The sequence below is a fragment of the Phycodurus eques genome, chromosome 7 (assembly GCF_024500275.1).
Source record: "Phycodurus eques isolate BA_2022a chromosome 7, UOR_Pequ_1.1, whole genome shotgun sequence".
Taxonomy (NCBI): domain Eukaryota; kingdom Metazoa; phylum Chordata; class Actinopteri; order Syngnathiformes; family Syngnathidae; genus Phycodurus; species Phycodurus eques.
Genome location: NC_084531.1, coordinates 22,550,085 through 22,567,720, shown reverse-complemented (window position 1 = coordinate 22,567,720; position 17,636 = coordinate 22,550,085). Strand labels below are relative to the sequence as shown.

The following is a 17,636-nucleotide window of genomic DNA, read 5'->3' as shown; positions in this document are numbered from 1 at the left end:
GGTGAATTCATCTTGGACTCATTATTTTATAGCACAAAAACCTTGCATTTGAACGGTGTGTACACTTTTTATATCCACTGTATCCTAAGCTAGCAACGTACACTGGCAGTCAAAACAATTAAATGCTCTTCTATTAAATGGCAGAAGGTACATACAGTGTTTGACTTATTTATCCATCTGTTGCCAGTCTTATAATTCATGATAAGTAAATTAACACGAGTTCAACATATATACTTTTTCTGTCTTTATGTGGTGCACTGTGATTTTTGTTTTCTTCTTCAAATGTAAAATACTGTATATACCTTTGGCAGTGGTGTGCAACGGAGGGCAGAGGGCATCCAAATGTGTTTGGGTGGGCATCAAAATGTGACCCCCCCACTGTGAAAACCCACAGTCTGACCTGAGGCTAGGTAGAGCTAAGCCAAGCCAGTACTGTGCAGCATGAGGCTACCAGTTACGATGGTGCATTACCAAAAACCTTGGAGCGATACAATTTATTCACAAATGATTTGTTGTTGTTTTTTTTTCCATGTGTCACTTTCCCCTTCTGTGTTAAATTCATATAATGTCACACAATTTATGTAGCTAACACAAACAATACCATTCCACCCACACACCCGGTGGAAATAAACCAAATCAGGTTTTCATTGTGAGCGGAACTGAACTGAATTCTTTGGAAAACTAAGTTACATCATACAAAAAAAATGTGGTTGAACACTCTTTCCTTACACCATTTCTATCGTTAACTCCCATCAGAATTTTATGGTTGGACGGCTGCCATTTGTTATGCAATATATCTTCACATCTTTGACCTTGTTCTCGGAAGAATCCACATTGTTGAAATATGTGCTAGTGGAACACTTTGAAGGAGCTTGAGCACATGAGCTGGCTGGGAATCTGCCAGTTATGTAATTTTCTCCTCATCATTTGAAATTCAAACTGAAACAAATGATTCACACTAAAAGAAGTGTGACTCAAAGAACAATTACTCTTGTGTACGGAGTACGCCTATTGAAAGTCTTGTGTTTTCACTCTAAAGTCAGAACACATGAAACCGCCGACAAAGTGTCTCCACCTGAACGTGTCAGGAATTCTGTGTGTGTCGTGCATGTGCATGCTCGGTTCTAGTGTGACCAAAAGGGCTGAAAGAAGAGGCAGGAAACAACCCCTCCCCTCTCTCTATCTCTAATCCATATGTACAACACAAAAGGCTCACACATTCATAAACATTAAACCGTGTGGGTGTGTGTGTGTGTGTGTGTGTGGATATTGTGCGTCATGGAAGGTGCCTTCCCTTGTGTGATAGGTATATGAATGAATGGCCTTTACACAACCAGCTACTCCTCCCTAGGAAATCCATGACTGCATTTTCCACAAATAGAGCGTGACTTGCTTTACGTATAACTAATGAATCAGCAGGTTTCCAACAGGGCCAAATGCGACAGGCTGTCCAGTCTCTTCCTATGATTGCTTGTGGCTAAACCTGTTCTCAAAAGGCGTGTGTATTCAGTAAACCCGCTTATTTGTTGGCTTGCGCCACGGTGTGCAAATTCAAATGTGTGTGCATGTAGTCGGTGAGTGTGACATGCGAAGGCAGGGCAGAGAGGTGCAGGTGGTGTGACGCAGGCAACAATGAGTCAGACTTACACAAAGCCTGAGTCATAACACTGTTTCTTCTCCAACAGGTTGGACAGATAACTGTTTAATGTGCATATTCAGGACTGCACACACTACTTCCTTACAAAACTCACTGAAACCATGTTTTTATTATGTTGAGAGCAATATCATATTGATCTAGCTTTTAAATCAAAAGATCGTGTCATTTTAATGGTGGAGATGATGGAATAGGCTGTAACCATAGCAACTCCAAACCTGTTATCCAAGAAGCCCCCCACACCATATGTCCATGTTACGCCGTCACGGTTTCCAGCACAAGTGTAGACCCCATCAAGAACAATGAATCTTTTCATTTTAAGTATGCTTCCATTGTTCTTGTTCTTGTATAACTTTAATACAGAGAAGATTAGCATTCCGTTACTGCTAGGACCCCTCCCTGAGCCGTCACCTTATCATGGTGGAGGGGATTGTGTGTCCCAATGATCCTAGGAGTTAAGTTGTTGGGGGCTTCACGCCCCTGGTAGGGTCAGCCATGGCAAACAGGTCCTAGGTGAGGGACCAGAAAAAGCACAGCTCCAAAAACCCCTATGATGAACAAAATTAATGGATATAAGTTTCCCTTGCCCGCATTCCAACTATAAGGGGATCACACCCCTCAAACTCCCTGGTAAGTCTGGAGGTGGGGCTCAAAGGCGAGCGCCTGGTGGCCGGGCCTGCACCCATGGGACGCGGCCGGGCACAGCCTGAAAGGTTGACGTTGGTCCCCCTTTCCGTGGGCTCGCCACCTGTGGGAGGCGCCATAGGGGTTGGGTGCAGTGCGAGCTGGGCGGTTGCCGAAGGCAGGGACCTTGGCGATCCGATCCCCGGCTACAGAAACTGGCTTTAGGGACGTGGAATGTCACCTCTCTGGCAGGGAAGGAACCCGCGCTGGTGCGTGAGGTCGAGAAGTTCCGACTAGATAAAGTCGGGCTCGCCTCTACACACGGCTTGGGCTCTGGTACCAGTCCTCTTGAGAGGGGTTGGACTCTTTTCCACTCTGGAGTTGCCCATGGTGAGAGGTGCCGAGCAGGTGTGGGTATACTTATTGCCCCCCGGCTCGGCAACTGTACATTGGGGTTCACCCCGGTGGACGAGAGGGTAGCCTCCCTCCGCCTTCGGGTGGGGCGACGGGTCCTGACTGTTGTTTGTGCCTATGCACCAAACACCAGTTCAGAGTACCCACCCTTCTTGGAGTCCTTGGAGGGGGTGCTGGAGAGCGCTCCCGCTGGGGACTCCATTGTTCAGACTTTAATGTTCATGAGGGCAATGACAGTGAGACCTGGAAGGGGTTGATTGGGAGAACACCAGATCAGAACCCGAGTGGTGGTCTGTTATTGGACTTCTGTGCTCACTACAGCTTGTCCATAAGGGTGTCCACATGTGCACTTGACACCAGGAAACCCTAGGTCACAGTTCGATTATCGACTTTGTGGTCATGCCATCGAACTTGCAGACTCATGTCTTGGACACTTGGGTGAAGAGTTGTCCGCTGATCACCTTTTGGTGAGTTGGCTCTGATGGTGGCGGAAGATGCCAGTCGTCGTCCAGCTCCTGCGCCAGTTTGGGCCTGCCAGTCCGACCTGGCAGGCCCAAACGTATTGTGAGGGTCTGCTGGGAACGTCTGGCAGAATCCCCTCTCAGAAGGAGTTTCAACTCCCACCTCCGGCAGAACTTCACCCACGTCTCGGGGGAGGTGGGAGACATTGAGTCTGAGTGGACCATGTTCCGCGCCTCCATTGCCAAGGCGGCCTACTGGAGCTATGGCCGTAAGGTAGTCGGTGCCTGTCATGGTGGCAATCTCTGAACCCGTTGGTGGACACCAGCAGTGAGACCGTCAAGATGAAGGAGGAGTCCTATCGGGCCTTTTTGATGGGTACCGACTGGCTAAGCACAATGTAGCTTTGGTTGTCGCTGAGGCAAAAACTCGTATATGGGAGGAGTTCGGTGAGGTGAAGGAGAACAACTTCCGGGCGGCTTCGAGGAAATTCTGGTCCCCATCCGCCGTCTCAGGAGTGTGAAGCAGTGCACCATCAACATTGTGTATAGTGGGGATGGGGCACTGCTGACCTCGACTTGGGATGTTGTGAGTCGGTGGGGCGAATACTTCGAAGACCTCCTCAGTTCTACCGACACCCCCATGAGGAAGCAGAGTCTGGGGTCTCTGAGGCGGGCTCGCCTATCTCTGGTGTTGAGGTCACCGGGATGGTTAAAAAGCTCCTCGGTGGCTAGGCCCCAGAGGGGGATGAGATTCGCCCGGATTTCCTAAAGGCTCTGGATGTTGTGGGGCTATCCTGTTTGACATTCCTCTGCAACATCGCGTGGACATCGGGGACAGTGCCTCTGGACTGACAGACTGGGGTGGTGGTCCCCGCCTCAGCCCCAGATCTATTTATCCAACAATTCATCCATCAATCTAGTTTCTGTGGGCCATTCCAGAATTGGGGGACAGCCCCCCCACCCCCCCACCCCCTCCCGTGAAATTTTAATAATCTATACAGAAAATACAGAAACATGTACTTGTGTTGATTATACTATACCAGAGACAAAATATAAACCTGGCTGTCGTAAAAGTGATTCCTAAATATTATTTATCAAATACAGTAGCTCTTAGGCACCCCGTGAAACCCACCCTCTTGGTGACAGATAATAACAGATAAAATAAGTTTGAAATCTAGGCATCAAAAGAAGAGACGAAAAAGTGAGCTACGTGACTCAGCAGAAATGACACCATCAAGCTAATTGCTCTCAACATGGCTAAGGTAAGTCCTCTCTTGTGTTCTTTATATTTTTCCAATGTTTTCAGCCGTAATAGGGCGTGTTCCTCAAACCAATGCAACTCCAAATATCAGAAAAGGACATTAATATCAAGGGTTTTTTTTTTTTTTTTCATTACATAGCTAAATTTGTTCTTGAAGAGTTAGCATAGACTCTGAGGCGCGCTCTTCTATCTGCGTCGTTCAAGTCACCGGGTTGGTTAAAAAAAACTACTCGGTGGCAAGGGGGTGGATGGTATCCGCCCAGAGTCCCTGAAGGCCCTGGATGTTGTGGGGCTGTCCTGGTTTACACTCCTCTGCAATATTGCACAGACATCGGGGATAGTACCTCTGGATTAGCATACCGGGGTGGGGGTCCCACTTTTTAAGAAGGGGGGCTGCAGGGTGTGTTCCAACTATAAGGGGATCACACCCCTCAGCCTCCCTGGTAAGTCTATTTGTGGGTGCTGGAGAAGAGGCTCCAGGAAGTCGAATCTCAGATTCAGTAGGAACAGTGTGGTTTTCATCTTGGCCGTGGAACTGTGGACCAGCTCTACACCCTCAGCAGAGTTCTGGCGGGCACATTGGAGTTAGCCCAACCAGTCTGTTTTGTGGACTTGGAGAAGGTGCTCAACCGTGTCCCTCGAGAAGTCCTGTGCAGGGTACTATGGGAGTATAGGGTACCCCCTGGTACGGGCTGTTTGGTCTAACGACTGTGTCTTCCTAGTAAAGTTTTTATCACTACTGTGGTACACTACTGTACGACATTTCAGCACACTAGTAAGACACTAGTAAGGCAACAGCGTACTAGTTAACATACTTTATGGGTGGTGTGTCACAGTCTTGTTGCTTCAGAGTACGAAGCGCTGGGCAACCTTATGTAGGTCTTGGTCATTAAAGTGCATGAGTACCGCATCGTTTATGTTTTATGTCTAAATGTGCAACCATCCAGGCCAGTTCTACTTCACTCCCAATGATGTCCACAAGAAGGGCTACAGACAAGTGCATACTGTACCAAAGTATTGCTTAATGCTGTGACACATCAGCGTGGTTGGGGGGGGGCAAACTTGATTGGAGTTTGCAGCACAATCCATGGTATAGAGGTCCTATTTGAACACAGATAAGACAGCAACCTTGCGTGATAGTTTCTAGTGAAGTATCTACTCAGCCATGTTGCTTCACAAAGGGAAACGCAAAGCTGTACAGTTATGCAAGCACGAGCCACGGTGTTCGTGCACTTGGTGGAAATAAAACATTAGCCGTGCTCTAAACCACTTGCAGACGTTGTGAAGAAACATTATACGCACATGCTCCCACACCCAGACACAGATAGGCGACAGATGCGAAAAGTAAGAAAGGTCACTGAGTGCATTGTGTAATTGTCTGCTTTCAGCATTCACTGCATTGTTCACATCATCATGGAAATCATGGAAATTTCCTCTGGAATGAAAACAACGTCCCACTACTACATACTTGTTTTCCAATTTACTTCTCTGTCATGAAACACACATGTACACACACAAACTTGCACGCGATTGCACCAGTGCTGTATTAAAAATGTCTCCTTCACCTCACCCCCCACCCCACAAAATATTTACAGTAAAATGGCACTCATTGAACCATGGACCTCCACCTTACAATTTTGAACATGTTTGTTTAATTAATAAAAATTATTTAAACTCATTGTAGTTCAAGGGTCACATAAAGCCTTATTTGATGTCAATGGGGCTGGACCACTAAAATATTACCATACCTGATATAACAATAACGTTTTGGAAAACGTATTGTTTGGAACTTTTTTTTTTTTTTTTGAACTTTTTTGTTTGGAAAAATTATTTGGAACTGTAAAATACAGTATTGAACTTTAAAATTGTGACACTTATGAAGACCGAGGAATTATTACCATTCAATTTTTTACAGGAGCATAATCATTCTCAAAATTATCCTGAGTCCGTACCACCACAGTGTTTTTTTGTATTTTTTTTCACTTACAAATTCATCCTGCAGGTTGGTTTTGGCCTGCGGGCCATATGTTTGACACCCCTGATTTTACCCATTAGTCCATATACAGTACATTGTGATATTATTTGGATAAAAGTACATGTAACATGTTCTATATTGTACAGCTTCAGCTTGACATATGGCATGTCTTCTATGTAGACAGTGTGTGTTGTGGTGAATTCATTTTACAGTTGCCGAGTGGCAATATATTGTGAAGTGGAAAATTTATTGCGGCGCTGCATCAATTCGACCGGAAGCCCCTTTTTGAGGAAATATGATATTACATTGCTCCTTGCAGTCCAATAACATCTTTAAGATACATTGATTTGCTTTTAAATAATCCTAACACATACGCAAACACTCCTCCTTGGTGGAGGTAATAATGTTTGGTATAAGACAAAGTCATTATATTAGCCTGATCCTCCTCTTCTTTCTCGATGTTTCCCCAAGCTGACTGTCTGTTCTGATGACGGATACACAATGCTATTATCCCTGCCCGAACTAATCCTCCTGCAGAGATGTACTTTACACACTTATTGACTCACTCATTACACACATGTGAATGACAACAGAAGGTGACAAATATCTGAACTAATAAGGCAAAAGAAGTATGTCAGATATGAAGGACACGCTTCTGCTGGGCTTAGAGGGTATCAAGAAGAAGATTCTGCATGGCGGGACCGGAGAAATCCCAAAATTCATCACTGGGGCAAAGGTAATGCTGGTCTATTGTACTTTGTTGACATTCGTGCTTCTTGGTCAGTTTAGGATGAATTTCACTTTCATTTAATAAACCTTGAAGATTGTTTTTTTTTTTTTTTTTTTTGTTATGTCTCTTGTGAAGTAGATTGGTGGAGCAGTTGCTGCTTTTTATTTTAAATTTAGACTGCAGCTGATGCTGCTGCATTTCACATTAAGGCCAGTAGAGGGTGACACAGCATAACAGTCAAAACTAGGCAAGCAAAGGTACACGGTTGCATGATGAATGATAATTACAAGAACATTAACATTTTTGTTTGATGTATATAATGGTTACTGTATTTCTTTTCAACCTGCTGTAAACACAACTGAGCTTTTTCTCTTTTCTCCCGATTCACTCGAGGGGTCTTTGCAGGTTCATCATAAAATCCATGCTTGTACTGCACACAAGAGTTTACAGTAGCTTTAAAGTACAGTACTTTAAAGTAACACATAACACCACAATCTTGCACAACAGAAATAACTTGGCAGAGTGCTTCCCCTTTCCTTGTCTGTTATACAACCATTTGCGGGCCTCTTGAATAACAGCATTCACATGTGATGTAACGTCTTTGTTGAGACACATCATGCTTTTTACAAGAATTGAAATACATGTTACGATTACTCTATTGGATTTCAAACAAATGGGACGTTTTTCACTTTTTCCCTAATAAAAACATACTTTCAGTGCCCTGAAAAAGTATTGGCCCCCTTATCAAATTCATATATTTTTGCAAAGTTTTGTTTCAAACAAATGTAAATATCAGACAAATATAACCCAAGTGAACTGTTTTTAAATGGTGATTTCATTTATTAAGGGGGGGGAAAAGTGGCCCTGTGTGACAAAGTAATGGCACCCTAAACCAAATAACTGGTTGGACCGTCCGCAAAAGCAACAACTGAAATCAAGCGTTTTCTATAACTAGCAATGAGTCATTGAGGACTTGCACGCTGCCAGAACTAAGACAAGGGCGTGCAAAATCCTCTCGGACCCTCCGCACCCCGGTCACCAGCTCTTCCAGCTCCTTCCCTCAGGTAGGCGCTACCGATCAATGCAAACTAGAACTAGTAGACATTCCAACAGCTTCTTCCCTCTTGCGATCAACTTCTTAAACACCTAACCTATAAATCCATTACAGCAAGCTAGCAATTTTTTTTTGACTTGAGTTGGTTGTCACATTTCTGTGGGGCCAATTATGTATTACTCGTGCACTCATTGTAGTTGTCTCGCCATGCTGCACTATTTGCATATACTGGCCACTCATGCCAGAGTAGCATCTGCTCCATTTGCACACTGATTGAGGAGTATCTGTAACATTTGCACAACCAACATTGTCCCAGATGATCGCACTCCTCGTCACTTTAAACCGCATACACTCCCTTTGCACAATGGTCATTGCACCAGTCAATTGCAATATTAGTCATTCGAACTGCTCTAAGTGCTAGAGGACTCTGCATCTTTTTGCACAATTGTTTTTTGTCAATGTCTTTATGTCTCCAAAGTGTTCTGTAAATTGACTGTCTGTTCTACTAGAGCGGCTCCAACTGCCGGAGACAAATTCCTTGTGTGTTTTGGACATACTTGGCAAATAAAGATGATTCTGATTCTGATTCTGATTCTGATTCTGATTCACATCTCTGTGGAGATATTTTGGCCAACTCTTCCTTGCAGAATTGTTTGACTTCAGCAAAAATGGAGGGTTTTCTAGCATGAACAGACTTTTTAGCGGTCATGCCACTGCATTTCAGTCTGGACTTTGACTAGGCCACTCCAAAACCTTCATTTTGTTTTTTTTCTTCCTTCCTGTTGTGTCATGAACATTGACCTTAACTGAGGCAAGGAAGGCCTGCAGTTCTTTAGAAGTTGTCCTGAGTTCCTTTGTGGCCTCCTGGATGAGTCGTTACTGTTCTCTTGGGGTAATCTTTAGAGGCAGGCCACTCCTGGGAAGATTCAGCACTGTTCCATGTTTCCTCCATGTGAGGATAATGGCTCTCCCTATGGTTCGCTGCAATCCTCAAGCTTTAAAAATTGCTTTTGTAACCCTTTCTAGATGTGAATTTCTTTATTTCTTGACTGTTCTGGAATTTCTTTGCATCGTGTCGTTTTATTGCAGCTTTTTTAGATCTTTTGTCTGAATTGATTTTGTCAGGACAGATTCTGTTTAACTGATTTCTTGATTGAACAGGTCTGGATGTGATCCGTTTTGGGTGTTATCATTGAAAATTAACCAAACGTTGTGATTAGCCAAAGTTAATTCATGATTTAACCAATTAATTACTTTTTCATACCGTGCCAGGTAACTTTGAATCGTTGTTTTTTTGTTTTTTCTTATTAATGAAATCACCATTTAAAAACAGCAAATCTCTGCAAAAATATATGAATTTGAGAAGGGGGCCAATACTTTTTCACGGCACTGTACTTGCTATAGGCTGACATGACATTAATTTCATGGCTCGGTGCTTGTTTTGCTCCAGGTGACCTTTCACTTCCGCACCACGCTGTGTGATGATGACCGCACGGTGATCGATGACAGCAAGGCTGTGGGCAGACCCATGGAGATAGTGATTGGCAACATGTTCAAACTGGACATCTGGGAGACACTGCTGGCCTCCATGAGGATCGGAGAGGTGGCAGAGTTCTGGTGTGACACCATTGTGAGTAGAACAATACATGTTTGGGTTTACTGGATTATTTTTTTTATAGGTGTGTAAAATTCTAAAATTTGAGTTTGAATGGTTGTTTTATATATATATATATATATATATATATATATATATATATATATATATATGTATATATATATATATATGTATATATATATATATATATATATAAGTATATATATATATATATATATATATATATATATATATATATATATATATATATATATATATATGTATATATATATATATATATATATGTGTGCCCTGTGAACGACTGGGTCCACAGTGTACCCCATCTCTCACTCAAATTCAGCTGGGATGAGGATAAGTGCAAAAAAAGAAAATGTTATATTTCCCCATGCAGTATTACAGTGAGTGCTCTCTCAAACAGGCATTTGTTGTAAATGCATTATTTTAACAATATTAAATATATTTTGGAAATAATTTGTCCATATGTGTTACACAATGTATTAAAATGAACGTCTTATCTTTTTATATCGTACTGTATTACATCACTCACTGAAATGTAGAGCTTCAGTGGCACTTTTAAGGTTGAACACAATCCTGGCCAGTGTGAAAGCAAAGCCAGCATTTCTTTATCTGAATGTGCGAAGCCGCAATGGCGGTGTAAACCAACACAGCAAAATCCTGCTTCGGTGAGTTCTGTCTGAAAGGGACTGGCGAACATATTCCTGCTCTCCTGTTACTCCTCTAATACACCGATTTTCCGGGAGGGCAGTGTGATAACTGATGACATGAATGCGTTCAAATTTAAGCAACCACACTCAAACTAATGTTAAATGGGAGTCGGCACACACCTGCCACCATTTAAAGTGCCATTGATTAAACCCAAACAACCTTCAGTTGTTCTAGTAGGCTTTTCCCGACATTTTTGTAGTCAGAATCTTAGAGCACAAGCCACGGTCTGCACGGAGCTTTCACAGCATCAGACGGGTGTCATTGTTCAAAGGTATCACTCAGGAGAAGGGGAACAAAACAAATTCCTATGCAGTGAATACATATAACATGAAACAGGGTCATCATCAAGTGGAGAAAATATGGCGCAGCAGCGGCATTACCAAGAGCTGGACGTCCTTCCAAAATTGATGAAAAAACGAGAAGGAAACCTGTCAGGGAGACTGCCAAGACCCCAACAACAATACTGAGGTAGCTACAGGAAATTCTGGCAAGTACTGGCTGTTTAGTTATGTGACAACAATTTCCCGTTTTCTTGATATGTCTGGGCTTTGGGGAAGAGTGGCTTATCTTACAAAGGAAAAAAAAATCACTCATCAAATCTCTCAAACGCATGTGGGAAAATGCATCCAAATACCAGTTAGTGTTCACACAAAACCTTCAGGCTTCTAAGAGAAAGCAAAACAAATCAAATAGAATTGCCAGGAAAAGCCTCAGAGAAAATCTGAACTTTTTTTGGTTTTAGTTAGAGGCACTTTAAATGGTGGCAGGTGTGTGACGACCCCCATTTAACATGAGTTTGAATGTGATTGGTTAATTCTGAACACTGCCACATCCCCAGTTATAAGCGGGTGTGCATACATTATGGGAGTTGTTTATTTTTACTTCCCTTCTCGAAAAGATTTGTTCTTATTTCAATAGAATTGTACATGTTATAGTTCCCATTCATGGTGGAAAACATTTTCAAATGATCTGGGTCTCCTTTTTTTTAGCTCACAGAAATCGGGAATTTGAACAGGGGTGTGTAGACTTTCGATATCCACTGCACATACTCTACAAACTAATGGTGTGGATTGTAATGAAGAATTATTTTTGTATGTCTCGTAGAATTCCAAAACAAAAAGTAATGAAAGACAACAACAAACAATGAGATATTATAGCAAACATTCTTCTTTCAGCGCATGGTTACATTAGCTTGGGTTATTCATTATTCATTCAATATTTACTCCAGGCGGCACGGTGGCCGACTGGTTAGAGCGTCTGCCTCACAGCTCTGAGGACCGGGGTTCAATCCCCAGCCCCGCCTGCGTGGAGTTTGCATGTTTTCCCCGTCCCTGCGTGGGTTTTCTCCGGGCACTCCGGTTTCTTCCCACATCCCAAAAACATGCATGGCAGGTTAATTGACAACTCTAAATTGCCCGTAGGCGTGAATGGGAGTGCGAATGGTTGTTTGTTTGTATGTGCCCTGCGATTGGCTGGCAACCAGTTCAGGGTGTACTCCGCCTCCTGCCCGAAGATAGCTGGGATAGCCTCCAGCACGCCCGCGACCCTAGTGAGGAGAAGCGGCTCAGAAAATGGATGGATGGATGGATATTCACTCCAAAAATAAGTGAATAAGATGTCATGTTTATACAAATGGTTTTACTGTACTGTGACCTCTTCCTGTTACTGTCCTGTGCGAATCTTTAACATATTTCCATGGTTTGCGAAGAAATATTTGGGTGTGGGAGTAATATGATCGTATGTGTGTGTGTGTGTGTGTGAGAGAGAGAGAGAGAGAGACATATGGGTGGAGGCATACTGTCATTAATCTGCAGCAGTCTCACTTTTGCCTAATCGGCTCGGATTCCTGCTGAAACAGCACTACTGCCATTCCTCCGCTCTGATTAGATGTGAAGGGGCTCAGATTGTTAAGTCCCTCCTCTGACCCACTCAACACACATACACACATAAACGCACAAACACACATTCCGTGAAATGTGAGGTGCGGCATCAGTAAAGGGAGGAGGGCGAACTTGTTGCTCTGATAAACTGAGTAAACGTGAGACGGAGTGGAGGAAAGGAAAGCGGGATTACACAGTGACCTAATGTGATGAAAGAATGTTAAAACATGAACACAATACAATACCTGCTAAAGCAGAGGAAGTCTGCTTTTTCAGAGAAAGAATGTGCTTGGTAATTTTTCTACGTATATATATAGACCTTAACTTTTTAGAAGGCGCTCAGTGAAATGTGAGGGAATTCCTAATTTTCCCACTCAGAGAATTACTGCGACAGTCCACTAGAAGACACAACACTCCACTGCTCTATGGTAATAATAACAATAATAATTTTAATAAATGCACTTTTTCTTATTTTTTTGTTGCCATATTTTAGTAGATACAAAACAAACCATAATTACATGCCATGATGATAAATCAATTATTATATTACATAACTTTAAATGATCACATGATAATACTGAGAATAATAGCGAGCACTATTATAACGATATTATTCATCATTTGAATGTATGTTTTTAATCAGAAATATTTACATGAAACATAATTACATATGTTAATATATAAGTGGGTTTAATTCGATTCCGTGATGGCGACACATCCGCCGCACAGTTCTGAGGTCGTGCGTTTGAACCTCAGCTGTGGACATTGCATGCCGTGCCCATCTCCCAGGCTGGCTTGGATTTTCTCCAGGAACTCTGGTTTCTTCCCGCATTCCAACAACATGCTTATTAGGTTGATTGAAGTCTCAAAATTGTCTTTAGGTTGTGAACGTGAGTGTGAATGAATGTAGGTGCCTTGCGATGGGCTGGCAAATATAGTCCAGGGTGTACCCCGCCTCTTGTCCAAAGTCAGGTGGGATAGACGCCAGCTCACCAGTGACCCCAATGAGGATGATCTCAATAGAAAATAGATGGATGGATGTATTCCCCGATGGATTTTTTTTACTTCCTATATTTTCTTTACTGATTGTGTGAGAGACCTCGGTGCGGTTCTATGGCCTCACACGGTGGTGCAGGGTCCATTAGCTTTTACAACAAAGATACCTTTCCAATTAACTATCACTGTCATATGTGTGATAGGTCAGAATTAAAGAGGACGTACAGTACCACCATCAATTTTCATAAATTCCCTGGCTTCTCATCAGTAAGCTCGTTCAATCATACAGTAAACTTTTTTAATTCAATGGATTCTCCTCCAAAGCACACAGGCGTGTACCCGCTTGTATCCAAGAGCATGAGACGCATTGCAGACGGCAAAGACCCAGTGGACTGGCACGTTCGCACATGTGGCATGGCCAACATGTTCGCCTACCACAGTCTGGGCTACGACGACCTGGATGAGCTGATGAAGGAGCCCAAGCCACTCTTGTTCATCCTGGAACTGCTCAAGGTTGGACCGGGAGCAAAATGCAGAGGAGAAAGTACGTGTCGCAAAGTCCTAGGTGTGATTGCGTGTGGCAGGTGCTGCAGCCCAGTGAGTACAACAGGGAGTCGTGGGCTCTGAGTGACGAGGAGCGGCTGAAGGCGGTGCCCGTGCTTCACGGACAGGGGAACAAGCTGTACAAGCAGCGACGCTACCAAGACGCCACGCTCAAGTACAAGGAAGCCATCATCTGCATCAAGAACGTGCAGGCCAAGGTGAGCACAGACGGACATTTCATCATTACACACACCACTTTAAAGGTTTTCACAACCTACTGAAAGGTTCTCACGCGCGACTGAAAGGTTCTCAGACATTACTGAAGGGTTTTCACAACCTACTAAAAGGTTCTCACACACGACTGATTTTATCACTCACATTTTCACAACTGAAATATTCCGACGCACACAAGACTTTAAAACTCAAACACACTACTCAAAGACACAAAAGTGAAATGCTCTCACACACACACACTATTGAAATGTTTCGTTTTCATACACACACACACTCACACACCTGAAACATTGTCACACACTACCGAATTTGTTTTTCACACACACACACACATCTATACACGAACTTTTTTCACTCAACCACACTACTGAAATGCTCCCCACCCACCCACACACACACTCATACTCTCTCTCTCTCTCTCTCTCTCTCTCTCTTTACTTTAAAAGTCTCACACACTACTGAAAGAGGCATAAGTGAAATGCTCTCACACAATATAGACGCTCACACGCGCACTACTGATTTGTATTAACATACACGACTAAAATGCTCTCACACACAACTGAAACTCTCTTACATGCTCTACTGATTGTTTTTTCCCGCTCACATGCACTACTGAAAGGCTCCCATACATAGAGTAATACTTTTAAAACTCTCACACACTACTGAAAGACAGATGTTTAGTCGTGTGTGAAAGCCTTTCAGTAGTGTGTGAGAACGTGTCAGCTGTGCATGTCAGATTATCCGATGAGCACGTGAGCTAGCGTTTCAGCAGCGAGTACAACGTATATTCACAAGCACACCTTCAGAAGCTGACGTGCTTGTTACAGGAGAAAGCGTGGGAGGCTCCGTGGCTGAAGCTGGAGAAGATGGCCCACACGTTAACATTCAATTACTGCCAGTGTCTCCTACGCATGGAGGAGTACTATGAGGTCATCGAGCACACCAGTGACATCATTAACCAACACCCAGGTTGGACGCTAACACACACACAGACACACAAAAGCAGACACATCTCACTAAAGTGAATGGAACATTTAACTCCATTAGTCACATTCCATACATTTCATATATGAGAGACCGATGTGGTTAAATTAGAGTTTATTCTGCTCTTTACAAGCTGGAAAGGATTTCACAGCATGTGAAATGTACTTTTTTTTATGAGAGGCGTAGGTGAATTTTTCATGCTTCTGTAAAAGTCTGACCCAATAAAAGCCATGGTGCCCCGATTTTAACATCAGCGCACTCAGGCTGTCTCCTCCTGAGACATACGCTCTTGTTTTGGAATTCATTTTTAACTTCAGCATGCTCTTTGGGATTAGCTGGACCTGAGGTAGTGTGAAACCTCGGAAGGTTGAGCACAAACCGTTCAGAGAGGCTGGTCGAACTCCAATTGTTCCGATTTGCTCTCACAAGTGGGTCTTCTACACGGAGGCAACCAATCGGGAGGATAGGGGGCGGTCTTAGCCAAATATGGACAAAGCGGATACAAAACTGGGTCAAACGGAATTAGCTGTCAGAGGGGCCTTTTCTGGAAAGTCGTATGACAAAAACAAGGTGTTTTTTGTTTTGTTTTTGTTTTTCATGTAATTCCATGCTACAGTCACTCTGTGGAGGACTAAATAGCCAAAATACGGGACCTGTAACGCACCTTCTTCATAATTTGTTGAGTCTACTTTGTTTTTAGGACTAAATGTCACACAAAAGCCAAAGAAAACGCAAAACACATGCCCAGAATTTTATCATTGGGCACGTGCTAACCTGAGTTTCCCACGAGATGGCGCTGTTTACTACTCTTCTATGATGTACGCCATGATATATTTCATACAGCGCAGTAATTGAATTACAAAATGTACCTGCATGCATAAACTTTTCGATGTATCATTACCCTGTTGTTTTTGGAGAATTTCCACATTTGGGTTTTCACAACATAGCGTATGCTTTCTTCTTTTTTTCTTCTTTTCTTTCATTGGTTTATGGAATATTATGATTGAACTCTTGGAATTCCGCCCAGTGACAAGTGGTGTGACATGAGCGGAAAAAAAAAAAAAAAGTCTTAGCAACTATTTTGCTTCATCTGCTAAAATTTGATTTCAGTTGTATAGTCGTATTGTAACAATTTATAACATCCATTGGAAGAAAATGTGTAATTTCATTTCCAATTTTAATCTGTAATTTTGAATTGTAATTTTGAAAAAGAAAAAAAAAAACACATCAGACAGAGCGACTACTATAGTTGTCCTGGTATTTAGCCTACATCCTTTCAGTCACTTAACATCATTTTGAAATTGGCCATTAAATAGGATTTTAGTTCACATTATGACTGCACAAGTAATGACCCCTCATAAAGCAGCAGGATTGCATTAAATGCACAAAGCAGTGTTGTAAACTAAAGCGATGTGTTTGTAGTAATAAATGCAGAAAAAGTGTTGCAGTTCGTGGCACCAATGAGACCTATAAAACCAGTTTATGATGGTCCCACAGGCGTCATGAAGGCCTTCTACCTGCGTGGAAAGGCCCACCTGGAGGTGTGGAACGAGGCCGAGGCCAAGCAGGACTTTAGCAAAGTTTTGGATCTGGACCCGGGAATGAAAAAGGCTGTGAAGAAGGAACTGGCGGTCTTGAACATGCGCATGGAGGAGAAAAACGAGGAGGACAGGAACAAGTACAAGGGCATGTTTTGAACTGACTTCAATGTGCCAAGCAGTTCGTGTTAAGGTGATGCTGAGAGCTACACAAACATTGACAAAAAAAAAAAATTAGATAAAAAAAAAAAAAAAATGTCATTCAAAAAAACATACTGGATTTGAAATTTGTTGATTTGCAGAGTTGAGAGGATTTGGAAATGCAGTTGGTTACAATTACAAGTTACCCCTGTTGAAGATGTAATAGTCGTGTAACGATTTCAATTACTTTCTCAAAGTAATAAAACTAATTAGCGTATATTAATTACATTTGGATTGCTTTTCTTCATTTTGAATCAATGCGTCAACAGAACCTTTGGATGTTTCCTCCCAAAAAAAGTGGACTGAAAGTTAGAAAGCTTCTAAGAATCTCAAACAAACTAATAAATTGCACCACAAGGTAAATGCTTCGAGGTCATATTTGGAAAATGCGTCATGTATAAAACTACAGCAGAACGGCTCACGACCACGGAGAGCCAATCACAAGCGTCAGCTTTAGCATGAGGAAGTGTAATGGATTGCAAATACAGTATATCAAGTTTGCGATGACATGACGTAATCCTACGGCATGTGATGAGGTAGTCGTCAACGCCGGTGATTTGTGACTATTCGTAAATCTCTTTGTTTCTAGCAGCTTTATATCAACAAGGTCTTGTCACTGGAGCGAAGACGAAGAAAAGTAATGCTGCGTCTTTCCACGAGGTGTCCCTCAATCCACATGAACCGTCTCCTTCGTGTTTCTTTGTGGGTGCAGCAAGGGGATCCTGCAGGAGCAATGAATCCAGGCT

At 42.7% G+C, this 17,636-nt stretch overlaps 1 protein-coding gene across 3 annotated transcripts in view; it reads left to right on the top strand.

Annotated features, from left to right (window-relative positions):
* aipl1 (aryl hydrocarbon receptor interacting protein-like 1) overlaps positions 1 to 17,116 on the top strand; it is a 50,140-nt gene extending 33,024 nt beyond the window's left edge. For 2 of the 3 annotated variants that reach the window (XM_061681353.1, XM_061681351.1), the window contains 5 exons: positions 9,624 to 9,803; positions 13,715 to 13,903; positions 13,975 to 14,151; positions 14,995 to 15,136; positions 16,649 to 17,116. In XM_061681353.1, coding sequence (XP_061537337.1) covers positions 9,624 to 9,803; positions 13,715 to 13,903; positions 13,975 to 14,151; positions 14,995 to 15,136; positions 16,649 to 16,848 — 888 coding nt within the window. In that variant the 3' untranslated portion in view covers positions 16,849 to 17,116. Of the gene's footprint in view, positions 1 to 6,958; positions 7,126 to 9,623; positions 9,804 to 13,714; positions 13,904 to 13,974; positions 14,152 to 14,994; positions 15,137 to 16,648 lie in introns of those variants that run through there. The other variant, XM_061681350.1, reaches the window with a different exon arrangement.
* The last annotated feature ends 520 nt before the right edge of the window (positions 17,117 to 17,636 follow it).